This window comes from Hemiscyllium ocellatum, chromosome 7 (genome assembly GCF_020745735.1).
Source record: "Hemiscyllium ocellatum isolate sHemOce1 chromosome 7, sHemOce1.pat.X.cur, whole genome shotgun sequence".
Lineage (NCBI taxonomy): Eukaryota > Metazoa > Chordata > Chondrichthyes > Orectolobiformes > Hemiscylliidae > Hemiscyllium > Hemiscyllium ocellatum.
In genome coordinates this window covers 27,624,528-27,650,550 of record NC_083407.1, presented here as the reverse complement: position 1 = coordinate 27,650,550, position 26,023 = coordinate 27,624,528, and the positions used below count along the sequence as shown (strand labels likewise).

The 26,023-nt window shown below is 40.0% G+C and overlaps 1 protein-coding gene across 2 annotated transcripts in view; it reads left to right on the top strand.

The window, feature by feature from the left end:
- epc2 (enhancer of polycomb homolog 2 (Drosophila)) overlaps positions 1-26,023 on the top strand; it is a 65,826-nt gene that overhangs the window by 24,830 nt on the left and 14,973 nt on the right. Inside the window, exons 2-10 of one of the 2 annotated variants that reach the window (XM_060827095.1) lie at positions 784-906; positions 2,545-2,704; positions 3,386-3,531; positions 4,384-4,590; positions 5,520-5,668; positions 9,067-9,202; positions 12,226-12,426; positions 20,779-20,868; positions 23,713-23,861. In XM_060827095.1, coding sequence (XP_060683078.1) covers positions 2,605-2,704; positions 3,386-3,531; positions 4,384-4,590; positions 5,520-5,668; positions 9,067-9,202; positions 12,226-12,426; positions 20,779-20,868; positions 23,713-23,861 — 1,178 coding nt within the window. In that variant the 5' untranslated portion in view covers positions 784-906; positions 2,545-2,604. The remainder of the gene's footprint in view (positions 1-783; positions 907-2,544; positions 2,705-3,385; positions 3,532-4,383; positions 4,591-5,519; positions 5,669-9,066; positions 9,203-12,225; positions 12,427-20,778; positions 20,869-23,712; positions 23,862-26,023) is intronic. The other variant, XM_060827094.1, reaches the window with a different exon arrangement.

The window sequence follows — 26,023 nt, the reverse complement described above, 5'->3', positions numbered from 1 at the left end:
ACTGGCACTGATGAGTGCAATATAAATAGCACTCAAGAAACTTAACACCATTCACATCAAAGCACTTTGCTTGGTTGACATCACATCCACAAATATTCATTGCCAGAACCACCAACACACAATAGCAGCATTGTGTACAATTTATATGATACACTGCAGAAAGTCACCAGGGCTGTTTAGAGAACACCTTACAAACCCATGACCACTACTGTCTCAGAAGTCAAATGTGGAAGTTTTATTGGAACATCACTACCTGTAAGCTTTCCTTTAAGCCACACACCACCTAGACTTGGAACTACTTTGCCGTACCAGGATAAAAATCCTGGATCTCCCATCCTAACAGCACTCTGGATGTACCTACATCAAATGACTGCAAAGGTTCAGAAAGGCAGCTCATCCTACCTTCTCGAGGGCAAGTGGGAATGGGAACTCATGCTGATAGAACCAGTGAAGCTCACCGCCTGAATTTATTAAAAACACTTGAAACTTCTTAACAACTAAGAGTGGTGTGAATTTCTAACTAATGACCTACATCCCAGTCACATCTCTTGGAAGTATTTTAGCAATAACTAGATGAACTGAGTGACAGAGAATATTTGTCAAATCATATCTTGAGAGATCTTAGTTTTGTTTTTGGATGGAGATATGTGATGCTTTCTGAGGCCACCTCTTTGGAAGATGTAACACTATGGATGTGGATTTGATGCAAAACGTTTGCAACCACACATACTGGTGCTGCCACCTTTTAATGATTCACTCTGCCTGTTTACTTCCCATTTACAGGGCTGCTCAGTTTATATTATAAAAGGCAGTTATGTGGGACCTTTTGCTGCTCTGGTGCTTTGAGCTACTTTCGAACAAATCCCTTCACAGCACACAAGCTAGGAAACACCTTTGAAATTGCAGGTACAGTTGAAACCCAATAATTTAGAGTCCCTGTTAAAATTGTCCTGTTTGTCAAGTTACTGCCATTAAGGAAAGCTACTGAGTAAATTAGATGCAGTGCAGTTTACTTTATGCTGTTGGGATGATATTTGGCTGCTAAACTAATATTATTGGAAGCAGTTTATTTCCATAGCAGTCACAATTTAAACCTGCAATCAGAATCATTTTCACAATTCTAGAGAGGATCCACTCTAAATCTCAGATGATCTAGTTCCACAGTAAATCTATTATATTTTTGATCATGTGTTGCTGACTTTAGTATGTCAACAATTCCTGTACCTTGGATAATTACATTTATCTATAGTTAGGAGCATATGATTGAAACTTCATTTGAACAAAAATGAATAAGAACTTGCATTTATATGAGCACTTTTCTCAATTATGTCTCTAAGCATTTCTGAAGTGTTCTCAGTGTTGTGATGTTGTGAATAAATCAGTCATTTCCATCCAGCCACATCCCACTAACAACATCCAAATAACACTCTTTGTGTGACATTCGTTAGCAAGGAAAGTTTAGCTTGGGAAAACCTCTGTTCTTGGATTCATTTTGTGGGAATTTTATGTTCACCAGAAAAACAGACTTTGTTTGGTGTTTTTTTTCCGGATGCTTTTTGTTCTCTCCAGTAAACTGCTGTCCACTTTAATTGCAGGAAGTATCCTGCTACTTTGGCTTTATCCTTAAAATCAATTTAGAGGGAAATCCCACTTTCTTATTTCTCCTCTCGCCAGACTGGTCTGACCCACTCCCACTCATCAGCAACTTGAACTGGCCCACTCAATTTTTCTCTCAACATACCTTGAAGCCTGTAAATTTTGTATGTTTGGATTCATTGCTGGCCAGCCTTACAGAAATGCCTGTTCCCTGACCAAATTATTGATTCGTGCGTGCTTGTCCATTGCAGTTTTCTGAGCTATTAGTTTTCTAAAACATTCCCAATAATACTAACAAATCAAAAAGATGCCCAATACAGAAATAGATTTTAAAAATAAGCTGATGGATTGTTCATCCTATTACCTTTGACAATACTGCTGGGTTGATGGTCAATTGATGAATTGTACATTTTGGATTCTCCTTCATTATTTGGAACTCCAACTCTACTGCTGAACAATCTAGAAATGCAAACTTTAGTTACTCTTTTTCAATTTTCAGAAAGCTTTTATTGCAAGTATAATATGGGAAATTTGCTGTTTTCTAATCAAATTGCCCCCTTTCTCCTAAGGTGATTTGTGATGAGATGTTTAATGCAAATTTTGCATCATTTCAGTACCTTGTACACGTAGCCATTCTTTATTTTTTATGCTAGATATTGAACATTGCTTTGCTGATTGACAGCAGAGTAACACTGTAAAGCTAAGTTCTGGCCAAACTAAATGTCCTCCTTCTAAAAGAAGGTGAACTTGACTTCTTTCTGTTCTGCTTTCGTAGCAAGAAAACTCATGCCATGTAATGTTCGAGTTGAGATCAGGTAAACTGCTGCAGAGCAGGGATTAAATTTATTGCTGCCTGAATTTGTATAATCTTTTAATCACTTGGCCATTGGGAAAATTCTAAACTTAGCTTTTAATGTTTCAGTAATGTAGTTTCCCTCCTTTTTTCAGGAACATCATTTACAGAGAGCTATTTCAGCACAGCAGGTCTTCAGAGAAAAAAGAGAGAATATGGTTATTCCAGTGCCCGAGGCAGAGAGTAATGTCTCCTACTATGATCGTCTATACAGGGGTGAATTCAAGGTTCCAAAACAGCTCATTCACATTCAGCGTAAGTCATTTACCATCTGATTATTTCTTTGACTTGGGGATTCCTCACTAAAGCTTTTGTTGCCTGAGCATGATTTCAGTTAGTGAAGAAGATTCATTTTCAGTTGATCACTAATGGAGTAGCTGATTGTTTTAAAGTTTCAATCTTTCATACTTTCATATTCTGTTGAAACCTTTAAAATTGTTTATATCTTACTGAATATAGATGAATTAAGGCAAATTTTATTATGAGGAGCATGACTATTTCTTTTTGTGAGGTTTTATTTCACTTTAACCCTTGGATATGATATAGATTCAAAGATATGATTCAAAGAAAATTATGAAAGGACTTTTGACATGGTTTTCCCCATTTTTCTCCGAGCACTTCAATTCTGCACATTTAGTGACTGAAAATGGCTGTAATTGAAGTTTCGTTTGGAAAAATTGATTACTTCTGATTTACTTTGACATAGATGAGTTATGAGTAAATGGTATGTTAATATTATTTTCATTTGTTATTTGACTCGTAAGAGAAGAAGATTGGTTTAAATTTTGTGTTCTTGCGGCATTAGCAGCTTTTCTGAAGCATCGAATTGTTAACACATTACTTGTAATATCGTCTTTGCTAATTATATTCTAACCCAGTTAAGCTTTGCAATAATTTGTCTGCATCTAAAAACAAAATTCTGGTTGTGTTTTACAGCTTTTATTCTGGACAGTGAACAGCCAGATTACGACATGGATTCTGAAGATGAAGTCTTATTCAATCGTCTGAATAGAAAGATGGAGATTAAACCATTGCAATTTGAAGAGATGTTTGACCGGCTGGAAAAAGCTAGTGGAAATCAGGTACTGATGTATTAGCTGCCAAAAACAACAAATCTTTAGTTTGCAAGCTTAAGTTGTTTAGGGCCACATCACGAGGATAGGTGATTTAAGAGGAGGAGGCGCAGGAGGGTAACTTTGCTCACCTTCTTTTGATAATAATGGTCCCACTTGGTTTTGGCTAATTTTTTTTAGGTGATCTAGAATTTGTTTATATATTTAATTGAATAATTAATTTACTGTCCTTACTATGCTTTCACACTGTTTGTAGAATTTGCAGCGTTGTGGAAAAATAGTTGCTCAGTGCGTTGAGAGACCAAACTTAGATTACTATGTGTAGTTCTTTCTTCCATATCTAAGGAACTAAATGCCTTGGTGACAAAACAGTAAAAGTTCACTAGATTAATTCCTGGGATGAGAAGGATGTCCTATTGATTAGTTAAGGAATCACTGCTATGTAGCGTTTAGAAGGATGATTTCCAGTCCACAGGTTTCCCCTGGCTTATTAATATGGAACAGGAGGACAGAGCCTCATATAGGGTTGATTATTTAGATATGAGAAATGTTTTTCTTTGGATCCTTTGTGATGCGGCGTCATTGAGTATATTCAAGGCTGACATGGACAGATATTTGGCATCTTGGAATGAAATGATATAGGGAGAGGGTGGGAACATGCAGTCCAGGCAGAAGTAAGCCATGATCATCCTGAATGATGGTGCAGACTTGGGAGCGATATGATTTATTTTTTTTTTAAATCTTTCGATGTGTGGGTAAACATTGAAATGTGAAAACCTAGACTTAGTTTTCTATCACAAATTCAATATTACAGGTAATAATTTACAGATTAGTTTTATTGTAATTTATCTTATTCTTCAGCTTGTATCTATTCAAGAGGCCAGATTGCTTTTGAAAGAAGATGACTACCTGATAAAAGCAATATATGATTACTGGGCAAGGAAACGCAAAAACTGCAGGGCACCCTCCCTCATCCCCTGGGTGAAACAGGAGAAAAGAGATGGCTCCACTAACAATGATCCATATGTTGCTTTTCGAAGGAGAACAGAGAAGATGCAGACCAGAAAGGTGAGTATGATTTAGTATTTGCAGTTTTCGTTGCTGGTCACATTCCTCCTTTCAAAATGCGAAGTGAAGATTTGAGGGTGCTATGTGCTCTTCCATGTCGGTCACATACTTAATTGTCAATGTGTTAGTATTGATGGAAATTTAGAACCATACGTCCTGTGCTCTAAATTTTGTGCAGCTCACACAATCTGTTTCCGGAACAAATAAGAATGAGCATTACCCTTGTGAGGAAAAATGCTAAATTTGTATTGAGGTGTCCAGGGTGCAAAATTGTTGACAAAAACAGGAATTGCTGGAGAAACTCAGCAAGTCTGGCAGCATCTGTGGAATGAAAGCAGAGTTAACATTTCAAGTCAGCAAAGCTTGTCAACAAGAGAGCTGGAGTGAGATGAGGAGAAAAATCTTTACTCAGAGACTTATTAAGATTCTGAATGATCGGCCTGGAAGAGGGATAGAAGTGGATTCCATCTGCGATTTCAAAAGAGAGAGAGGAATGTATATTTGCAGGTGAAGTTAGTGTGCTGTGGAGATAGGGCTGGAGATGAGGCTAACTTCGTAGGTCTTTTGGGAGCCAGTACAGACACAGTAAATTGAATGGTCTCTTGCTGTACTGTAAAATTCTATGATTCTAAGTCCAGTGTTTCTTAATCAAATTGTTGAGTTGGGATCAAGACAGCACAAATCCTTTGTGCTGTGGCTAACTTGATATTTTGCGTGACAATGAAGATTGAGGAAACTGCTTTTTTTTTTGTTTTTCCATTTTTATTCACAGTTCAAAACCAAAATGCATTTTCACAAATTATGCACCATGTTAATTTAATGGGGAAAATTATCCAGCTGCCTGTGGGCTTTTTTTTCTGCCGTTGTGAGTGCATTTTCTGATGATTCTTGCTTTATAAAACATGGATTCTAATTATTTTTAAAAACAGAATCGCAAAAACGATGAAGCTTCATATGAGAAAATGTTGAAACTGCGTCGAGAGTTCAGCCGAGCAGTTACCATCTTAGAAATGATTAAGAGACGAGAAAAGACTAAAAAGGATTTGCTTCATCTAACACTGGATGTGGTTGAGAAGAGGTATGACTGGTTTTTTTTCTCTAAGCTCATAAAATATCACCTAGTTATCAAGCTAAAATATCTCCAAAAGGGAATAAAACTAGATGGATCATCTGTCAACCTTTCAAAGCCTTTATTAGCATCTGTGTGTATTGCCAAAATTAGGAGTGCAAGCAACAGCCTATCAAACCTGTATCACAGAATTGTTTCTTACATATCCTGTCCCAGTTGACACCATCAACAACCTGGGTATGTCCTGTCCCACCAGTCAGACACAGCAGGGGTGGTGGTATACAGTGGGCAATAGTTGTCGTGAGAGTCCTCAATGTTGAGTTCAGTCCTCAAAAAGTCTAACAGCATCAAATCAAACATGGGCAAGCTAACCTGCTAATGACCATGCCTGTGTGTATCTCTCTTTATCTCTCTCTCTTTAAACTTCTCAGTTACTACGCTCTCCCTCTCTGTCTTGTGTTCTCTTCCTTTCTATTTTGTTATACCCCCTCCCTTGTCCCTCTTTTTCTGTCTTTTTGTTGCCTTTCTTTCTTGATGCTCCCCCCACATTGCCCCTTCCCTTGTCCTTCTTGCTCGTTGTGTCTCTCTCTCTCTCTCTCTCTCTCTCTCTCTCTCTCTCTCTCTCACATTATTCCTCTCGTTGAACCCCCCCCCCCTTTAGCTTTCTCTCTGTCTGTCAACTCGCTCTTTCTCTGTTTATTATCTTCCACTACCCCCCACTAATTTACTGATGAATCAATGTTCAATCATATTGAGCACCACTTGAAGGAAGCACACTCCCTGGCTTTCTCTCTTGTACCTTCTCGCTCTCGCTCTCGATCTCCGTCTTGGCCCTTCCCGCCCTCGCACGCCCTCGTCCCTTCCCGCCCTCGCGCGCCCCTCTCGATCACTCGTTCTTTTGCTCTCGATGTCTATCTCTTTATCGCTTCCTCTACCCACCCCCCCAGTAATTTCTGATGAATTAGTGTTCCACCATGTTGAGCACCACTTGAAGGAAGCACTCAAGGTGGCAAGAATACAGAAAGTACTCTGGGTGAGGGAACTTTAGTGTCCATCATCAAGAATGACTGGCCAGCACCATGACTGCTTGAGGTGGTAAAGTTCTAAAGGACATTACTGCTAGATCGGGCCTGCAATTTATGGTGAGGCAGTGAGCAAGAGGGAACGCCGTACTTAACCTCATCATCTGCCTACCATAGATCCATATTCCCACAACAATATAGTTCAGAGTGATTAATGCATGGTCATTGTCCTGTCTTCACGTTAAGCTTGCCTTCATTGTGGCACAGTTCCTGGGGAAAATTGATTAGAATTTGAACAGATCCAGCAACTCAAGGTTAAACATCTGTGAAGTACTGTGGGCTATTAGGAACAGCAGAGTGACACATCAGTACAAAATCTGCACACTCGTGGTCTTCTATATCCCCATTGTACCGATACTGTCAAGCTAGGAGACCAAAAATTGCTGGAGAAGCTCAACAGGTCTACCAGCATGTGTGTAGAGGAATCAGAGTTAACGTTTTGAGTCGAGTAACCTTTCCTGGTTCTAAGGAATGTCACTTGACTTGAAACATTAACTATGATTTCTGTCTACAGATGCTGCCAGACTTCCTGAGCTTTTCCAGCAATTTATGTTTCTGCTTTTGATTTAAAGTATCCCCAGTGTTTAAGGTTTTTATTAAGCCAGGAGATGAACTCTAGTTCAATAAAGAATGCATGAGGTCACACCAGGAGTAGCCCCATGCAAAGGCAAAAACAATGTATCAACCTGGTGAAACTACATCACAGGACCACTTGTATACTGAACAATAGACGCAGGGCTAAGCAGTTCCTGAATTATATCTAAGCTCTGCAGTTTTGCCAAACTCAGTTGTGAATGGTAATGGACAATAAAACATACAATAGGAGTTAAGGGAATACACAAATATCCTGATCCTCAATGAAGGGGAATCCAGCACATCAGTGCAAAAGTTAAGGCTGATGCATTTAAAACAATCTTCAGCCATATACTGAGTGTACCTCTGTGAGGAGTTCCTTCTGTTTTGTGTCCTAGGCCCAGTCTTCTTCAATAACATGTCTTCTGTTATAAGGTATGAAGTGGGATGTTTGTTTGATGTTTGCACAAAGTTCAGCCGCCAGGCTGAGAAGAGGCTAGTAACTCTCACACCATACAAGTGCCAGGTAAATACCATTTCCAACAAAAGAGAACCTAATCATTGTTCCTTGACGTTCAATTCACCCACTGTCACCATTCTGGCAGTTATTGGAGAGGTAATGGCCTATTATCACTGTTAAGACCCAGGCAATGTTCTGGAAATACAGTTTCAAATCCCATCATTGCTGATGGTGGAATTTGAATACAATACATGTCTACAATTAAGAGCCTAACGATGACTGTGAAACCATTGTCGATTGATGAAAAAACCCATCTGCTTCACTAATGCTCTTTCGGGGAGGAAATCTGCTGTTCTTACCTGGTCTGCCCTACGTATGACCCCAGACTTTCGGCAATCTGCCCTTATGCCCTCTGGAGTGTTTAAAGGTGAGCAATGAATGCTGGTCTGGCCAATGACACCCACCTCCCAGGAATGAATAAAAAAAATTGACCAGAAACTGAACTGGACTACCTATATAAATAGTGGCTACAAGGGCAGGGCAGACTCCCCAAGCCTGTTCACCATTTACAAGGTGCAAACCCAACAACACTGCAGAAGTTTGACATGATCAAGGACAAAGCAGTCTGCTATTTATGAACATTTACTTTCTCTACCACTGGCACACAATAGTGGCAGTTGTACCATGGCCAAGATATACTGCAGATTTGAGTAGGCTCCTTTAAATAGCATCTTCAAAACACACCACCATTACCATGAAAAAAGACAAGGGCAGTAGATGAATGGAATGCCAACCTATGAGTTCCCCAAGCCACTCACTGCCTTAACTTGGAAATAAATCACCATTCCTTCATTATTGCTGGGTCAAATTCCTGGAATTTCTTCCTTAACAGCATTGTGAATCAACAGTGGATTGCAGTGGTTCAAGGAGGCAGCTCACCACCACCACCTCAGTGGCAACTAGGGATGCGCAATAAACACTGGCCAGCCAGTCATGCCCACATCCCGCAAAAGAGTTTTTAAAAAATTCCTTGGCTGTGGCTGGGTAAAAATCCTGGATCTCTTTCCCTAACAGCACTGTGGGTGTACTTACACTTAATGGAGTGCACTGGTTCAAGAGGCAGTTCCGTACTACATTCTTGTGGGCAATTGGAGCTGAGCAATAAATGTTGGCCCATTCGGTGAAGTGCATGTTCCCAGACAAACTTTTTTAAAAAATCAACTGCTTTCAGTCCTGACATGCACCCTAGTTCACTCTGTAGGAAGTGCTGACTTTTTGTTCTGTTTGAGTAGGTACCGTATGGGTGATTTTGGTGGAGAAATTATGAGTGAGCTAAGGACTGTGAAACAGGAAAAGACCATCTCCAACGCGACAGTGTCTCTTCACAATGGTAATCATTACAAAGCACCAGAAATCCAAACTGTTAAGGTAAAATTTCCTTGTCAAATTTTTCCTTATGCACCCATTGATCAAAATTATATATTTTATCATTGGAGTATTCTGTATTTTGAGATTTTATGGTCTTATTATTTTAAGTTCCCAAAAGTGAAAGATAATTTGAACATTGACAGAAGAAACTTTTTATCAATAGTTTTTATCTTGGACTTCTCAGGAAAATTTACAAGCAAGTAATATCAATATTAACAACATTCTTAGTCTAAGAGAAGAGTGCTGATTAGTTGATAGAAGTGTTGCTTGGTATATGCACAAGTTGATAACTGACAGTCAACTTGTCAGTTCTGTAGTGCCTAACAAAAACCAATTTGGTTAAGTTAGCATGTTTAATTTGAAAAGGCTGTCTTTGATTTGTATAGCTGCAGACATCGATCAGGCAATTCATCTTACGTTAGCAGTCTTGGACAGGTTCATCGTGCTCACTTTGATTTTATATATTAATAACTGGCTAAATACGGCTCTTTATTTGTAAGTTGCAAACCTGACAAGTTTTTGCCAGTGTTACACCCAACTTTAGAATTAACTTGGGATGTTCAAATTGCTACTCCGCTTCATCCAGAGGCTCACTGAAGATGTCACCTAGTATGGTGACGAAATGTCTGAAAGTGACCCTTCCAGCTCAACAAGCAAACCTACGTCCAGAACCTCAACCTGAGCCACAAATCTTCTCAAAATTGCTGCCACTAAAATACGTAGAAATGTTTAAAGAAACTGAAGTCTATTGGAAAGGAAATAAAGTCAAAATAAAGAAAACTAAATGAATAATAAAATTATCTTGAAGTTATGAGTCAATATTGTAGTGTAAGTTCCTTTGTGTTCATTTGGTGTTAGCATTTAAGCATTAATGTTGAGCAGTATTCAATGCAGCCTTGATCAAAGTAGCCAAAATAATAGAAATTAATTCGTAGAAAGTTGAGATCAAGCTGGCACATTTGTTCTGTTTGGATCACAAAATCTGTACAAGCAAGAAAGTCAATCTATTCAGCTAATTTTTGTTCTTTCATTTAGAAAGACCCTAAAATCCTCCTCTTGTCATATCCAGCTTATTTTTGTCTCTGTTCTAAACAGGAGTTTTTTGCCCCCTGCACTGATCACTTTCTGTCATGGTATAACTTCTGAAACTACCTTTTAATAGTTTAATTTTACCATTAAAACATCTATCAAATTGCTTTCCCTCTGAATAGTGTCTCTTCAGGATACCTTTTCAAAATTGATGCACTTAAGTTTCTTTTGTCTCCTCTCAAAATTAGACCCTCAACTAGTAAAATCAGTTCTGTGTGTCTCATACACTGTACAGGGGAACCTCGATTATCTGAACGTGATGGATGGGCACTATTTCGTTCAGATAATCGATTATTCATTAATCGATAAAACGCCTTTCCGCTGGAGCTCGGAGTTTTTAAAATCTGCTCCTCGTTCAGGAGACTGCAGCAGGACAGAGTGCATGCGAGGCCCCATCGTCAACACCGTGCAACACTGCCTCACCCCCTCCAACACCGTCCCCGACCCTGTGCAGCACCGCCCATGCACCCGACCCAGTCCAATACCGCCCTCCGACCCCGTGCATCATCACCTTCCCTGACCCCGTGCAACACCGCCCCCTGCCCCCGACCCCGTGCATCACCGCCACCTGCCCCCGACCCCATCCAACACCTTCCCCCTCTTGCCCCTAACCCCACACACACCCACCCCCTCTCCGAGGCAGCCGGTCTGGATACCACCAACAAGATTGCTGCTGCAGCTGCCTTTGTGGAGTAAATCTCCAAATAGCACGCGCACGCACACAAAACATTTTACTGCAACCTTTTGACAGGCTTCACCGTTGCTCTGTACAGCACAATGTTGGAGAGATTATGTGGGGAAGGGGGTTTCAGGGTACACTCTTCGGTAGAACTCCAGGGAAAGTGTGGGGGGGGAGAAGAGGTGGAGCAGACAGTCATTTGGAGACTGTGCCTGTTTAATCATGTAAACAAAAGACACGATCACTGTTGGAAATATGTTTTTGATGTAATGTTTCCATCAGGACCTGGAGATCTCCTTCGGATAATCCAATTTTCGAATAATTGGTATTCGGATAATCGACGTTCCTCCTTCTTGCCATTTAAATGACTCCCGTGTGTTCAGGAGAACACATGGCTACAGTTATGATATAAACAGAATACTAAAATGTGACAATGATTTCTACTGATTTGTACAGTTTTGACTGTTGATTCCATGTATGTTGCAGTGATACATGTATGCTAAGATATTGGCTATTTTAACTCCTGGAATATATTTCTAATTCCCAAAACCATTTTGATGTGCTAAAGGAAAAAGTAGTACAAAACACATAATGAAATGTAAAACAAGCAATAGATTAAATAAGAATCAAAAATAGCTTTTTAAAAAAAAATCAACATTCCTTCATTGGAATTATGTTTTAATTCGGATTAAAATTTTGCAACAAATGTTTTTATTTAAATTTATTATTTTGAATTGATTTATTTGTGGGTTAAAATAATAATTCAAATTAACTATGGTACACTGTATTCAACAACTTAATTATTTTTGGAAAAGAAGTACTGCAGCAGTATTGCCTCTGCCTCTGCATAGGAAAGAGTTTAGAATTTTTGAGAGTAGAAGAGTATTGATGGAATTATAGAACAAGATTACTGAATTAATTTTTTGATCGGAAGAAATGATGAGGGAGAAGAATTAGGCGAAAGTTTGAGCTTTTGGAGCATATGTTTTGTCACATGGGATAGTTGTGGCAACAAGCCAAATATATAGCTTAGGGAGAAATATGTAATTATGTTTTTAGCAGGAAGATCAAGAATTGTCAAAAGTAAGGTAGAGAAATTAGTCCTGGGTTGCTATAGTAGATATCTTTTATGGTTCTGTGGTTCAAATAAAAGCCAATCTGCAGCAGGAATGTAATATTTAAATTAAAACTACCATAATTTGTGTATACTAAATGAAGTAGATTACTTAATTTGCTTTTGATTTGCTTTTTAAAGCAGCAACAGCCGCATCTGATGTCATTTAAAGAGGAGGCTACTGATACTGTTCGTGCGAAAAAGAAGTATGTGAAGAAGAAACATAAAACGTCAGAGTGTGTTGTTTTACACCATCAGACTAGCACAGAATCCCAACCAGCCCTGAAGAGGGATATTAAGCAGTATGATTTTCTCAGCTCAGATGAAGATTCCTACACCCAGGTATGCTAGGTTTTTATCTTCCTCAAGCACCGTTATGCACTATACTGAGCATAATGACATAATTAAATGAAAAGTAGGATAAGATTATATCTACCTGTTTCTGTAATTTTTGCACGTTTCTGCATTGGAGATTGAGAATAACCATCGTCCCCATTTCAAATATGGTAAACGGTAATTTGTCTATCTGTTTGAATTTTGTGTTCACCAAGGTTAGACTTTGACAAACACAATGCCCTTGTCAACGGTGTTCACATCAAGCAGATGAGGAATAAAGTTTATTTTGCCCTGCTTCTCCAATTTTAATCTGAAACTCAAGTGCATATTCTATAAGCTCCGTTCATTTTATGCCACCCTATTTTGTTTATCAATCCATAGTACATTTGCCTTAAATGTTCTGACATATGTACATTTACAGACATAATTTCAAAAAGTACATTTTACAGTCATGGAATTTTGAAGTACTAAAGGAGGCTGTACTGGCTCCCTAAAAAGCTACCCAGTTCGTCCTCTCCTCCAGCCCTGTAGCCCTCTAAATTCATTACTTTCAAATATATATCCAGCTTGCCTTTGAAACCTCCTGTGGAATTCACTTCCACCACTCTGCAAGGCACTGCATTCCAAATCCTAACAAATGAGTGAGCAAGTTTTTCCTCGTCTCTCTTGAATGTCTCTTGCTGAATATCTGGAAATTGTGAAACCGCACCCAACCACCCAGTTACTTATTTGCCAATTAATGGAAACACAGTATCCTTTTTTGACCCTGTCAAAATTGTCCATGATTTTGAACACGTCATTAAGGTCACATGTTAACCTTCTCTGCTCCAAGGAGAATGAGCCAATTTTCTCTAGTCTTTTCTTGTGTCAAAGATCCCTTATTCCTGGTATCATTCTAGAAAATCCCCTTTGTGCTGTCTCTAGTACTTTAGCATCCTTTCTTAAATAAGCTGCCCAGAATGGAATTTTGGTTGCATAATAGTTCAAGTACATTTGAAATAGAGATGGGAGAGGAAGGCCTGCATGTTAGTAAACGTTCTGGTTAAGGTCAGTGCCCCTTAGATCTAGAACTGTTAATGCCAAACTATTAATCCAGAGACCCAGTTAATGATCTGGGTTTTGAATTTCACTATGGCAGATGGTGAAATTTGAATCAAATTGAAGGAGATTTGGAATGAAGTGTTGAATGATGACCATGAAACCATTTTCAATTGTTGGAATAACAATCTGTTTCACGAACACCCTTACCTGTTCTGGCTTGTATTTGACTTCAGACTCCTTTGGGCAGTTTAGAATGGGTAGTATATGCTGAAGTAGCTAACAAAAGCTATGTCCTCGAATGAATTCTAAATGTCTTTTCTAATTTGATTTTGTTTAAAAACCAATCCTGTGGTAGAATGTTGTTTTTATGATCAAATTCTGAAATTTGAAATAGCTAAAGTTTTTAAATTGCCTTATTGGAGGGAGATTCATTTTAAAACGCTTGTCAATAAAAATTTGAAGTATTCTGAGTATTGGCTGCAAATCTGTTCAAATGAATATTCATTTAAAACTTGTATTGCAAGGTATTATATATAAGAACATACGTATTATATATATTTTTTAAAATCTTTTTATGGACTCCGCTTGCTCACCATAATCCCTCTCTTACTGTTCAAAGATGTCTATTTTTGCCTTCGAAACATTCAGTAAGGTAGCCTCAACTGCTTCACTGTGCAGGGATTTCCAAAGATTCACAACCCTTTGGATGAAGAAGATCCTACTCAACTCAGTCCTAAATCTGCTCACCCTTATTTTGAGGCTATGCACCCTAGTTTCATCCACCGGTGGAAACAATTTCCTTGCTTCTATCCTATCTATTCCCCGAATAATTTTTTATGTTTCTATTAAATTCCCCTCTCCTTCTAAATTTGCATGAGTACAGTCCCATTCTACTCAATGTCTCCTCATAACCCAACCTTCTCAAGACCAGAATCAGCTTAGGGAACCTCCTCAGCGCCCACTCCATAGCCAGTGTTTCCTTTCTCACGTAAGGAGACCAAAACTGTGCACAGTTCTCCAGATGTGGTCTCACCACCTTATACAGCTGCAGCATAATCTGGTTAAACTCCATCCTTCTAGCAACGAAGGACAATATTCCATTTTCCTCCTTAATTACCTGCTTCACCTGCAAATCAACATCTTGTGATCCATGCACAAGGACACTCAAGTCCCTCTGCATAGCATCGTGCTGCAAATTCTCACCATTTATATAATAGTCTATTTTGCTGTTATTCCTATCAAAATGGATGACCTCACATTTATTAACATTGTACTCCATCTGCCTAACCCTTGCTCACTCACTTAACCTATCTATATCCCTCTGCAGACTTTCAGTATTGCCTGCACGCTTTGCTGTACCACTCATTTTAGTGTCACCTGCGAACTTTGATACGCTACACTTGGTCCCTAATTCTAAATCATCTATGTAAATTATAAACAATTACCCTCCGAACACTGATTCCTGAGGCACACTACTGGCTACTGATTGAAACCAGTGTTCACTATAGAAAATGAAAATGCTGGTGAGGAAGACAGAGATATTTGCATCTAGACTAGAAGAGATTGAGGTTCACAAGGAAGAGGTATTAGAAATACTGCAGAGTGTGAAATTTGCCAAGTCCCCTGGGCTGGATGGGATCTATCCTAGGATCCTCTGGGAAGCAAGGGAAGAGATTGCCGAGCCTTTGGCATTGATCTTCAAATCATCATTGTCTACAGGAATAGTGCCTGAGGACTGGAGGATAGCAAATGTGGTTCCCTTGTTCAAAAAGGGTAGTAGAGACAACCCTGGTAATTACAGACCAGTGAGTCTCACTTCAGTTGTTGGTAAAGTGTTGGAAAAGGTTATAAGAGGATTTATAACCATCTAGAAAAGAATAATCTGATCAGGGGCGGTCAGCACAGTCTTGTGAAGGGTAGGTCGTGCCTAACGAATCTTATTGACTTTTTTGGCAAAGTGAGCAAAGAGGTAGATGAGAGTAAACCGATTGATGTGGTATATATGGATTTCAGCAAGGCATTCGATAAGGTTCCCCACAGTCGGCTATTATACAAAATGCAGAGGACTGGGATTGTGGGAGACATAGCAGTTTGGATCAGTAATTGGCTTGCTGAAAGAACAGGGTTGTAGTTGATGGAACATGTTTATCTTGGTGTCCAGTTACTAGCGACGTACCGCAAGGGTCAGTGTTGGGTCCACTGCTGTTCATCATTTTTATAAATGACCTGGGTGAGGGCGTAGAAGGGTGGGTTAGTAAATTTGCGGACAGTGACGAAGGATGTAGTGGGTTGCAGAGAGATATAGATAGGATGCAGAGCTGGGCTGAGAGGTGACAAATGGAGTTTAATGTGGACAAGTGTGAGGTGATGCACTTTGGGCAGAGTAAGCGGACTGCAAAGGTACTGGGCTAATAGTAAGATTCTTGGGAGTGCAGATGAGCAGAGAGATTTCGGTGTCCATGTACACAGATCCCTGAAAGTTGCCACCCAGGTTGACAGGGTTGTTAAAAAGGCATAGTGTTTTGGCCTTTATTAATAGAAGAATTGAGTTCCGAAACGAGGAGGTTATGCTGCAGCTGTACAAAGCTCTGGTACGGCCACACTTGGAGTATTGTGTAAAGTTCTGGTCACTGCATTATAAGAAGAATGTGGAAGCTTTGGAAAGGGTGCAGAGGAGATTTACTAGGATGTTGCCTGGTATGGAAGGAATGTCTTACGAGGAAAGGCTGAGGGACTTGAGGCTGTTCTCATTAGAGAGAAGAAGGTTGAGATGTGACTTGACATACAAGATAATCAGAGGGTTAGATAGGGTGGACAGGGAGAGCGTTTTTCCAAGTATTGGGACAGCAAACACGAGGGGACACAACTTTAAAGTGAGGGGAGATAGGTATAAGACAGATGTCAGGGTAGTTTCTTTACTCAGAGAGTAGTAAGGGTATGGAATGCTTTGCCTGCAACGGTAGTAGATTCGCCAAGTTTAAGTGCATTTAAATCTTCATTGGACAGGCATATGGACTTAGATGGAATAGTGTAGGTGGGATGGGCTTCAGATTAGTATGACAGGGCAGTGCAACATCGAGGGCCGAAGGACCTGTACTGCGCTGTAATGTTCTATGTTCTATAGACCTGAAAATCACCCATTTATCTCCACTTTGTTTTCTGTTTGGTTAACCAATCTTTTATTCGTGCTAGTACATTACCTGTAACATCATGTACTTCTATCTTGTGCAGCAGCCTTTTGTGCAACACCTGGTTGAACTTCTTCTGAAAATCCAGTTACACCACATCTACCAGTATCTTGTTGTCCAATACATTCGTAATGTCCTCAAAAAAATTCCAGTAAATAGGTTAAACATGACTTGCCTTTCATGAACCCATGCTGTGTCTGCCAGATGGGACAACTTCTGGATGTCTCGCTAGTTCTTCCTTGATAGATTCATGCATTTTCCCCACTACAAAAGTTAAGCAAATGGACTTGTAGTTACCTGCCTTATGTCTACCTCCTTTCATAAACAGCACTGTCACATTTGCTGTTTTTCAATCTGCCAGAACTGCCCCTGAGTCCACCAAATTTTAATAAATTATCATGAGTGCATCTGCTATTTTCCTGCCATCTCTTTTAGTACCCTGGAATGCATTCCATCAGGACCAGGAGACTTGCCTACCTTTAGCCCTATAGTTTCCCCAACACTACCTCCTTAGTGATCACGATAGTTTCTTGGTCCTCACCTGCCATAGCCTCCTTGTCATCAATTATTGTTGTTATGTCTTCCACTGTGAAGACCAACACAAAATACTTGTTCAATGCCTTGGCCATTCCCACATTTTCGATTACTAAATCTCTCTTCTAATTCTCTAAAGGACTAAAGTTTACCTTAGCCACTCTTTTTTTTTGTTTTGTGCATTTGTAGAAAGTTTTGCTATCTGTTTTTGTATTCGGAGCTAGTTTACTGTCATAGTCTACCTTTCTTTTCTTTATAGAGGAGTAAATGTTGCAATCTGGACTATCTCCCAGTGTTATTAACTCATCTTTATAATAAATTAGCAGTGTCCTCAATGGTAGTGAAATCTGGATCCTTTGGGAGTGGCACCATGGTTCCGTGTTTAGCACTGCTGCCTCACAGCACCAGGAATTTGAGTACAATTCCCACCTTGGGTGACTGTCTGTGTGGAGTTTGCACATTCTTCCCGTGTCTATGTGGGTTTCCTCTGTGTACTCTGGATTCCTCCCACAATCCAAAGATGTGCAGATCAGGTGAATTGGCCATGCTAAATTGCCCATTGTGTTCAGGGATGTGTAGGTTAGGTGCATTAATCAGAGATAAACATAGGGTAATAGGGTAGGGGAATGGACCTGGGTGGGTTACTCCACAGAGGGTTGGTGTGGACTTGTTGGAACAAATGATATGCTTCCACACTATAGGGATTCTATGATTTTATGCATCATGTATTTTGCAGTGTACCATTGTCTTTGCTAAGGTACTACAAAGTGGTACACCATCTGATTACAGTGGAATCTTGATTATCCGAACATGTTGGGCAGGCACTATTTCGTTCAAACAACCGATTATTCGGTTAATAGATTAAATGTCTTTCTTGTGGGGCTCAGAGTTTTTAAAGTCTGCTCTTCGTCAGAAGACTGCAGCAGCATACAGTTCGCGAGGCCCCACCCACAGCCCTGTGCAACACCTCTCCTCCCACCCCAAACCCGTGCAACACCTCTCCCACACCCAACACCTCCCCCAGCCTACAACCCCATGCAACACCTCCCCTGTACCCAACACCTTCCCCACCCCGAACCCTGTGCAACACCTCCCCATGCACCCAGCACCACCTCCCCGCCCTCAACCCTGTGCAACACCCCAGTCACCCATCCCCATGCAACACCTCCCCCCACCCTCAAGCCTGTGCAACACCTCCCCTCACCCCTAACCCCGCCCCCAAAACCCATGCAACACCGCCCCCACTCCCAAACCTGTGCAACACCCCCCCCGCTCCAATCTCATGCAGCATACCCCTCGCCCTCAACCACGCCCCCAACCCTGTCTGACACTGCCCCCAGCCCTCCCCCCACCCCCCCCACACTCCAAACCCCATCCCCTCGCCCACCCCCAACTTCGTCCACACTCGCCCCCTCTCCAGGGCAGCTGGACTGGACAATAACACTGCTGCTGATGCAGTTGCCTTTGTGGGGTAAGTCTCCGAATAGCGCGCGTGCACAGCCACTGCCTCACATATAACTTTTTGACAGGTTTCACGTTTGCCCTGTACAGGACAATGTTGAAGAGATTATGTGGCAAACAGGGGTTTACAGTACACCCTGGTGTAGAACTTCAGGGAAAGTGTGGGAAGAGAGAGAGAGGGCGGGGTAGTCATTTGGAGACGGTGCCTGTTTAATCACTGTAAACAAAAGACGCGATCACTGTTGGAAGCATGTCTTTAATGTAATGCTTCCATTGGGACCTCGAGATCTCCTACGAATAATCCGATTTTCGGATAATTGGTATTAGGAAAATCGAGGTTCCCCTGTATTGCTTTGTGCTTTTACTCTGAAAGGCAGTAAATGTCACACTAGAAATGGTTGATACAATAATAGCATTGGCATGTTAGTTAAATTGTTCCAAAAAGTAGCATGTAATTTAATTATTTTCTGTTGAAATATTGGACTGCAATTGCTGATACCAGCAAATGCTTACTATGCGCACTTTAAATCACCCAAGCGCATTCAAATGGTTTCAGTGACGTGGTTGAGCAGGGGGGAATATGGCAGGAGAGAGAGAGAGAGGACCTCATGGCTCCTGGGCCCTCCTTGTTGCCCATGCATAGTTGCTTGCAATTACAAATGTCACTAAACACTGCCTAAATATCATGCAAGCCCATACTCTCCCTTGTGGAGAGTGTGGATCAAGGAACTGAAGAACCTGGGAAAACTCCATTGCTCTTTTACAGTTTGGGATATTTTGTCTTATAAATAAAATAAATATTTGAGTCTCCAAGGCCAAAATCCTTTTGAGGTCAAGGCATGATCAGTAATTCCTTGCGTATTTATTCTGCAGGTTGAGTTTCAGCACCATTTTAAATTCCAATTGCTTTTAATCTAGAAAAATATTCTGTGGATTTCCTTTTCAGTCATGGTGTTGCAAATAATGGACAGGCAAATGTGAATTTTGTGGTGGTGAAGACAAAATGTAATTAGCAAGGGCATGGAGATGTAATTCAAGCCATATTTTAAAAGTATACATTTTTAAAGAAAAATCTGAATTCTGTCCACGTTTTTAACTACTTCTATAATTTCAGCATGTCACTACAGGTTGTTCTGCTATAACGTACGTTTTGTTAACACGATTTCACTGTAATGCATTTGACGAATTGGGGGAACTGTTTCTAAAGCACGCATTTTTCAAATGTGTGTTGGCTGTAGTGCAATTACATTGTTAACACTAAGCGCTGTTTCTAAAGAGCGATTTTTCTATAATACGGGGTTGCACAAGAATGCAGCCATCTGTTATAGAAGAACTTCTTGTGTTACATTTGGTACAGCACCATCAATGACAGGAGGGTGTACTTCCAGCATCAAAAGTTTACTTTTATTTTAAATGTTATATGAATTTAGAAAGCAAACCGTTGATTGGAAGCATTGTCGTCTATAAATGGCTGTACAGCGAATAGAAAATAATATATATTTTAAACAAACTGAGACATAACTAGACTTCACTTCTATCCTTGTCACAGTACAAAGATGTATTGGTGCACGTTAATCTTTTGTTCCACTTGACTGTTTTCCTGTCCAGTGAGCCTAGCCAGCAATGTCCATATCTGTTGAATGATTTAAAAAGAGAAATAATTACAGTGTGAATGATTTTTTTTTAGGTGCGAGGAAAGAGATTTAATAGACATGAGGCAAATATTTTACACAGAGGGTGGGTCATGTATGGAATGATCTTTCTGAGAAACTGGTGGATGGGATACAATTTCAATGTTTAAAAGATATTTGTATAGATGTGTGAATAAGAAAGGTTTGGAGGATATGGGCCAAGAACAGGCAGATGGGACTAATTTAGTTTGGAATTATGTTCAGGATGAACTGGTTGGACCGAAAGGTCTGTTTCCATGTTATATGACTATGACACTGTGACCTGAATAGTTTCATAAAATGAAGGGGAAATTGCACATATTTTGCAGTGTTGAGATGTACCATTGTCCTAATTAATCTTCCTGAGAAGAAAATTTGTACACATTATTTGGGCGATTAAGTTGTGTTCCCTCTTAATTGTCTAAAAATGGAAATAGCACTGATGAGCTTTTTTTTCCCATTAGGTTCCTTCTCCAGTATCAGAACCTGAAGAAGACAGTGATCCTGATGGACCTTTTGCTTTCAGGAGGAAAGCAGGTTGCCAGTACTATGCTGTAAGAAACCATATAAAATCTTCCTTCGTGTGTAATGTTTAAGCATATAACAGTGATTTGAAATGTCTTCCAAATTATTTACCTGTTGTATTTGCTGCAAATTGCAAATGTTTAAAAGGCAGGATTTTGGAGAAGAGGGGATCACAATTTCAATAAATTAATTTTGTGGATTTTTTTAATGCATAGAACTTAAAAAACTAAAATAGGCTGTTTGGACTAGTTGGCATTTATTCTTAAAAAGCAACAGCCTTGTTGTATGTAGGCATTCATATTTTTGCAGTTGGGACATCTCTATGCTTGAAATAACAGTAGAAAACCAAATTTGATGATTTCACCAGGAGAACTTTTATTCTGAAAACCAAAAGTAGTAGATTTTGTTCCAGTGTTATGAATTGGCTAGAAGAGATGAATCACACCCATTTTTGTGCTCTCTAAGAGGAATACAGGACAATAGGTGTTTGATGGTCTTTTCCTGGAGAAACACAACATTAATTTCTGCTAATGCCTCCCCATTGTTCTGTTCTTCTCTGTGTATCCACTTTCCCTTTAGGATCAATGATTTACATGACAATGATTCCCCATAGTAGAATATTCCATGCTTCAGTAATAATTTGTACAAAGAAATTCTCCCTCACATCATTCTGTTGGTGACCATTTTAAACAACAACCACTTGTTACTGGCTCACAAGCCAGTAACAAGTGTCTTCTTATTCATTCCTGAAAAATTCTTCATAAATTTAAATAAAATAATTAAATCTGCTCCAAGCCTTTATGTTCTCGTGGAAATAATCTTAGTTAATCCCTTATTGTTAAAATATTTAGTTCCTGACATCATCATAGTGAATCTAAATCTCTAGAAGTCTTTTAAGTATTGCCTTGCCCAAAGAAATAAAGACTTGCATTTAAATAGTTCCTCAAAATGCCTCACTTGAAGGCCACTGCAATAGTTTTAACATGTGGTCACTTGTAATGTTAAAAATGGGGCAGCTGTGTTTGACTCAGTATATTTGCATCAAGAATCCGGCAGAAAAATAGGGCCTATGAGATTCAAGATTAAAACTGGCATTTATGAGCCATATTTAGCTCAAAGGTAGATGGTTGTGGTTGTTAGAGGTCAATCGCCTTCTTCATCATCTTGAACTGCTGCAGTCCATATGCTGCAGGTAGGCCCGCAATGCTGTTAGGAAGGAAATTCTGGGATTTTAACCCAATTTTACTGAAGGAACGATGATATATTTCTAAGTCAGCATTATGAGTGGCTTTGAGGGGAACATGCAAGTGTTCCCATGTTCCTACTTGTCCCTGTAGATGGAAGTGGTTGCGGGTTTGGAAGATACTATCCAAGCAACCTTAGTGAATTTCTTGAGTAAGTCTTGAAAATTGTACATATTGCCACTACTGAGCATTGGTGTTGAAGGGAGTAATATTTGTGGATGTGGTGCCAACCAAGCGGACAGATTTGTCCTGATGGTATCAAGCTTCTTGAGTGTTATTGGAACTGCAGTCATCCAGACAAATGAAGAGTATTCTGTCACATGCCTGACTCGTGTCTGATAGATGGTAGATACCCATCAAGTCAGGAAGTGAGTGACTGCAAGATTCCTATCCCCTGACCTACTCTGGTAGCCACTATTTATGTGGCTAGTTCAGTTCAGTTTCTGATCAATGGTAATCCCAGGTTGTTAATAATTGGGGATTCAGTGACAGTAGCACGATTGAATGTCAAAGGATGATAGTTAGATTCTTTCTTGTTGATGATTGTTGTCTGGCATTTGTGTGGCACCAATGTTACTTGCCACTTCTCAGTTCAAAACTGAATATTGCTCAGGTCTGCTACATTTGGACATGCACTGTTTGAGTGTCTATGGAAACATTATGCACTCAACAGTGAATCTTACAATAGAAGGAAATTTCATTGAAGCACTGAAAATGACGGCTCCGTACACTACATTGAGGAACAGTGGAACGATGGTAATATCCCTGCCTCTAAGCTAGGAAGCCTGGGTTCAAGCCCATCTACTCCAGAGATATGTAATAACAACTCTGAACAGGTTGATTTTAAAAAAAAAACTACCCTGTGAAACTGGTACACTGGTAGTCTGCCAAATTCTAACATAGAAAGCCTGAGTTTAAGTTCCACCTGCTCCAGGGGCATATCATAACATGTGTGAAAAGATTGCTCAAAAATATCTCCCTTGAGGAACCTATGTCCTAGTGCTGAGGTGACTGGCTTCTAACAATCACAACCATCTTCGTTTGTGCTAGGTATCTCTCCAATCGGAGGAGAATATTCCCCCGATTCCCATTAACTCCATTCTTGCCAGGAGTCCTTGATACTACCGTAGGCAACCCTCCGACTTCTCCATTGTCTTGATCTGATCTACCTGTCCATCTTCCTTCCTACCTATTTGCTCCACACTTCACACCAACCTACTACAATTACCTTCTACCTTTGCCCAACTATTGTCATCCCATGCCCTCCCCCATTTGTATCTCAGCCCCTTTCCCTCTCCCCAGTCCTGATGAAGGGTTAAGCCCGCAATGTTGACTCTCTCGCTCCTCAGATGCTGCCTGACCTGCTGTGCTTTTTCCAGCACCACACTTTATTGACTCTACCGTGGTCAAATGCAGCCTTGATGTCAAGGGCTGTCACTCTTTCTTCATATGTTAAATCTAACATTTAATCTCATCAAATGTTGAAAGTTTCATTTCATTGGTTTCAATTAATTTAGTTTTAACGGTCATCCTTAAAGCTTTTCATAGATCCAAGAAAGTAAAGCGGTGAAAAATAAATCATTCATAATTTAATCAATACTCATTTTATAACCTTCTGATCTGTTATAGCCTCACTTGGATCAAATGAGCACTTGTCCATGGGAAACATCAGAATCAGCTCGGCTAAGTGAGTCACGGTACCGATACTGCTTAACTACGCTCACGGTTCCAAGAAGGTGCATAGGTTTAGCACGGAGGCGCATAGGTCGTGGAGGAAGGTATGCAAGATTTTGACTACCTAAGAGAAACTTGAAGAGAATTTGGGAGTTCCTGAGGGTGTTAAGTCTTAACAATTTCATTTGTTGAGTTGTTGAAAATTTGCCCCTTTTGATTATCCTGTGAGCACTTTATTTAATAAAAAGTTAAAATTGAATTAATGTCTTTGTGCTAGAGACTTGTGCACTTTATAGTTGTGCATTTGCAAGATAGTTTCAACTAATGGAATGGCATTTATGTAATATTGATTATTTAACATAACAAAGAATCATTGTTAAGTGGGTACGTACTGTTGTTATTTGACTGGCACTCAAAATAATGTGCAGGTTTATTCAAAATTATTTTTGTAAATAAATATTTCTAATTTTAAAAATATTTCTGCTGTTTTGCTGAAGCTAATATGACAGCTGTAGCATTTTTGTTCTATACCCTGTTTTTTGATTTCATGTATGAGGATTCAAATCCCTCGTCTGTAGCTTTCTACAGTCTTTCTCTATTTAAATATTATTCGTTTGCTCTATACCTCCTGCTAAAGTGCAAAATCTCACATTTTTCCACATTACATTCCATCTGCCAAGTTCATGCCCTTCAGCGCCAGCTTCTGTTCATCCATTTAACTTGTGTTCTGACCTAACTTGGCTTCTGTTTGATCAGCACCTTCCATTATCTTGTTTACAATCTCCTTCAGCCCTACAAACCTATAAATTCTGGATTTTTTTTCAACTTTGCTCTTTTGCATCTCCCCTGTCTTTGGCTGTCTTGACCACAAACTTTTGAAATCTGTTCTGGAATCTCTGCCTTTTGTCTCTCTTCTTAAAATGCTCAAATTGTAAGTTAAGGACTTAATGCTGTCATCAGCAATTGCTAATTTGCAGGTTTTATGTTTTATTCAGCACTTGACTAGTCAGAAAGCCAAGCAATAGCTTTGTTATTTGTTAGATAAAGTTCTGTAAGACCTCTTCCAAGGTTAGTCAGCACACACTCCTTGACAGTGTGACTCTTAGTTTGGTTTTGACCACAGCTATAGACGATAATCTAAGGGACCCCGCTGATACTGAGACCTTAGCCAGTCCAGAAACTCTCTTTGAAAGGACCCGCTGTCACCATGGGAGATTAAAGCTGGATGAATGGGCAGTGAGGTCTGCAATGAGAGAGTGATTTCTGGTGGGTGTTTTCTCCTGCGAGTCCTTCCTATTGGTCATCAGCGTGGTGCTCTTAACCATTTGGGGTAGCATCAGGGAGGACTTGCTGCCAGTTGAGGACATCCTTGAATAAGGGCAAGGTTAGGTTGGAGTAGACCCTGGAGCTTGCCGTTTGCAATTTCATTCCTGATGTATATGGGGATGCCAAAGCCACTTTGGGGTGGAATTGTAACAGGAAATTAGACTGAAACGTCGATTCTCCTGCTCCTTGGATGCTGCCTGACCTGCTGCGCTTTTCCAGCAATACATTTTTCAGCTCTGATCTCCAGCATCTGCAGTCCTCATTTTTTCCACGGAAATTAGACTGTCAGGATCCTGATGTAAAGCTGCTTTTTTCTGACTTTCTCAGTGGTTGGTTAGGAGTGCACTGTGTCACTGAAAACAACACACCAGTTGAAAGTTTTGAGAAGGGCAATTAGCAATTTGGGATTCCCTCTTTTCCATAAGTGCACGAGGTTTGCGCTGCATTCCAAAGCAGCTGGTTAGAGAACTTGAGCATTAAGAACCACTTTCTAAAATTGACGAGCTATGATGAGTTTGAAATGCACCCAAGTCCAAGGCTGCTGTACAAAGTACTTCTTTTGTCAGAAACTAATATTGATGTTTTTCAAATGATTGTGAACTGTTTGGAAGGCGCTTTGCTCACCATCAGCTGCACATTGCTGCTCCACCCTTTGTAGTAACTTGGGAGCAGTTCCACTATCCACATTTTAGTGAGTTTTGAGAAGATTTGTAGCTCAGGCTGAGATTCTGGATGTAGGTTTGCTCGCTGAGCTGGAAGGTTCATTTCCAGACGTTTTGTCACCCTACTAGGTAACATCTTCATTGGGCCTCCAGGCGAAGCACTGCTGATCATTCTTGCTTTCTATTTAAAGAAACCCAAATATATAAATAGAAAGCAGGATTCCTGATGAAGGGCTTTTGCCTGAAACGTTGATTTTCCTGCTCCTCGGATGCTGCCT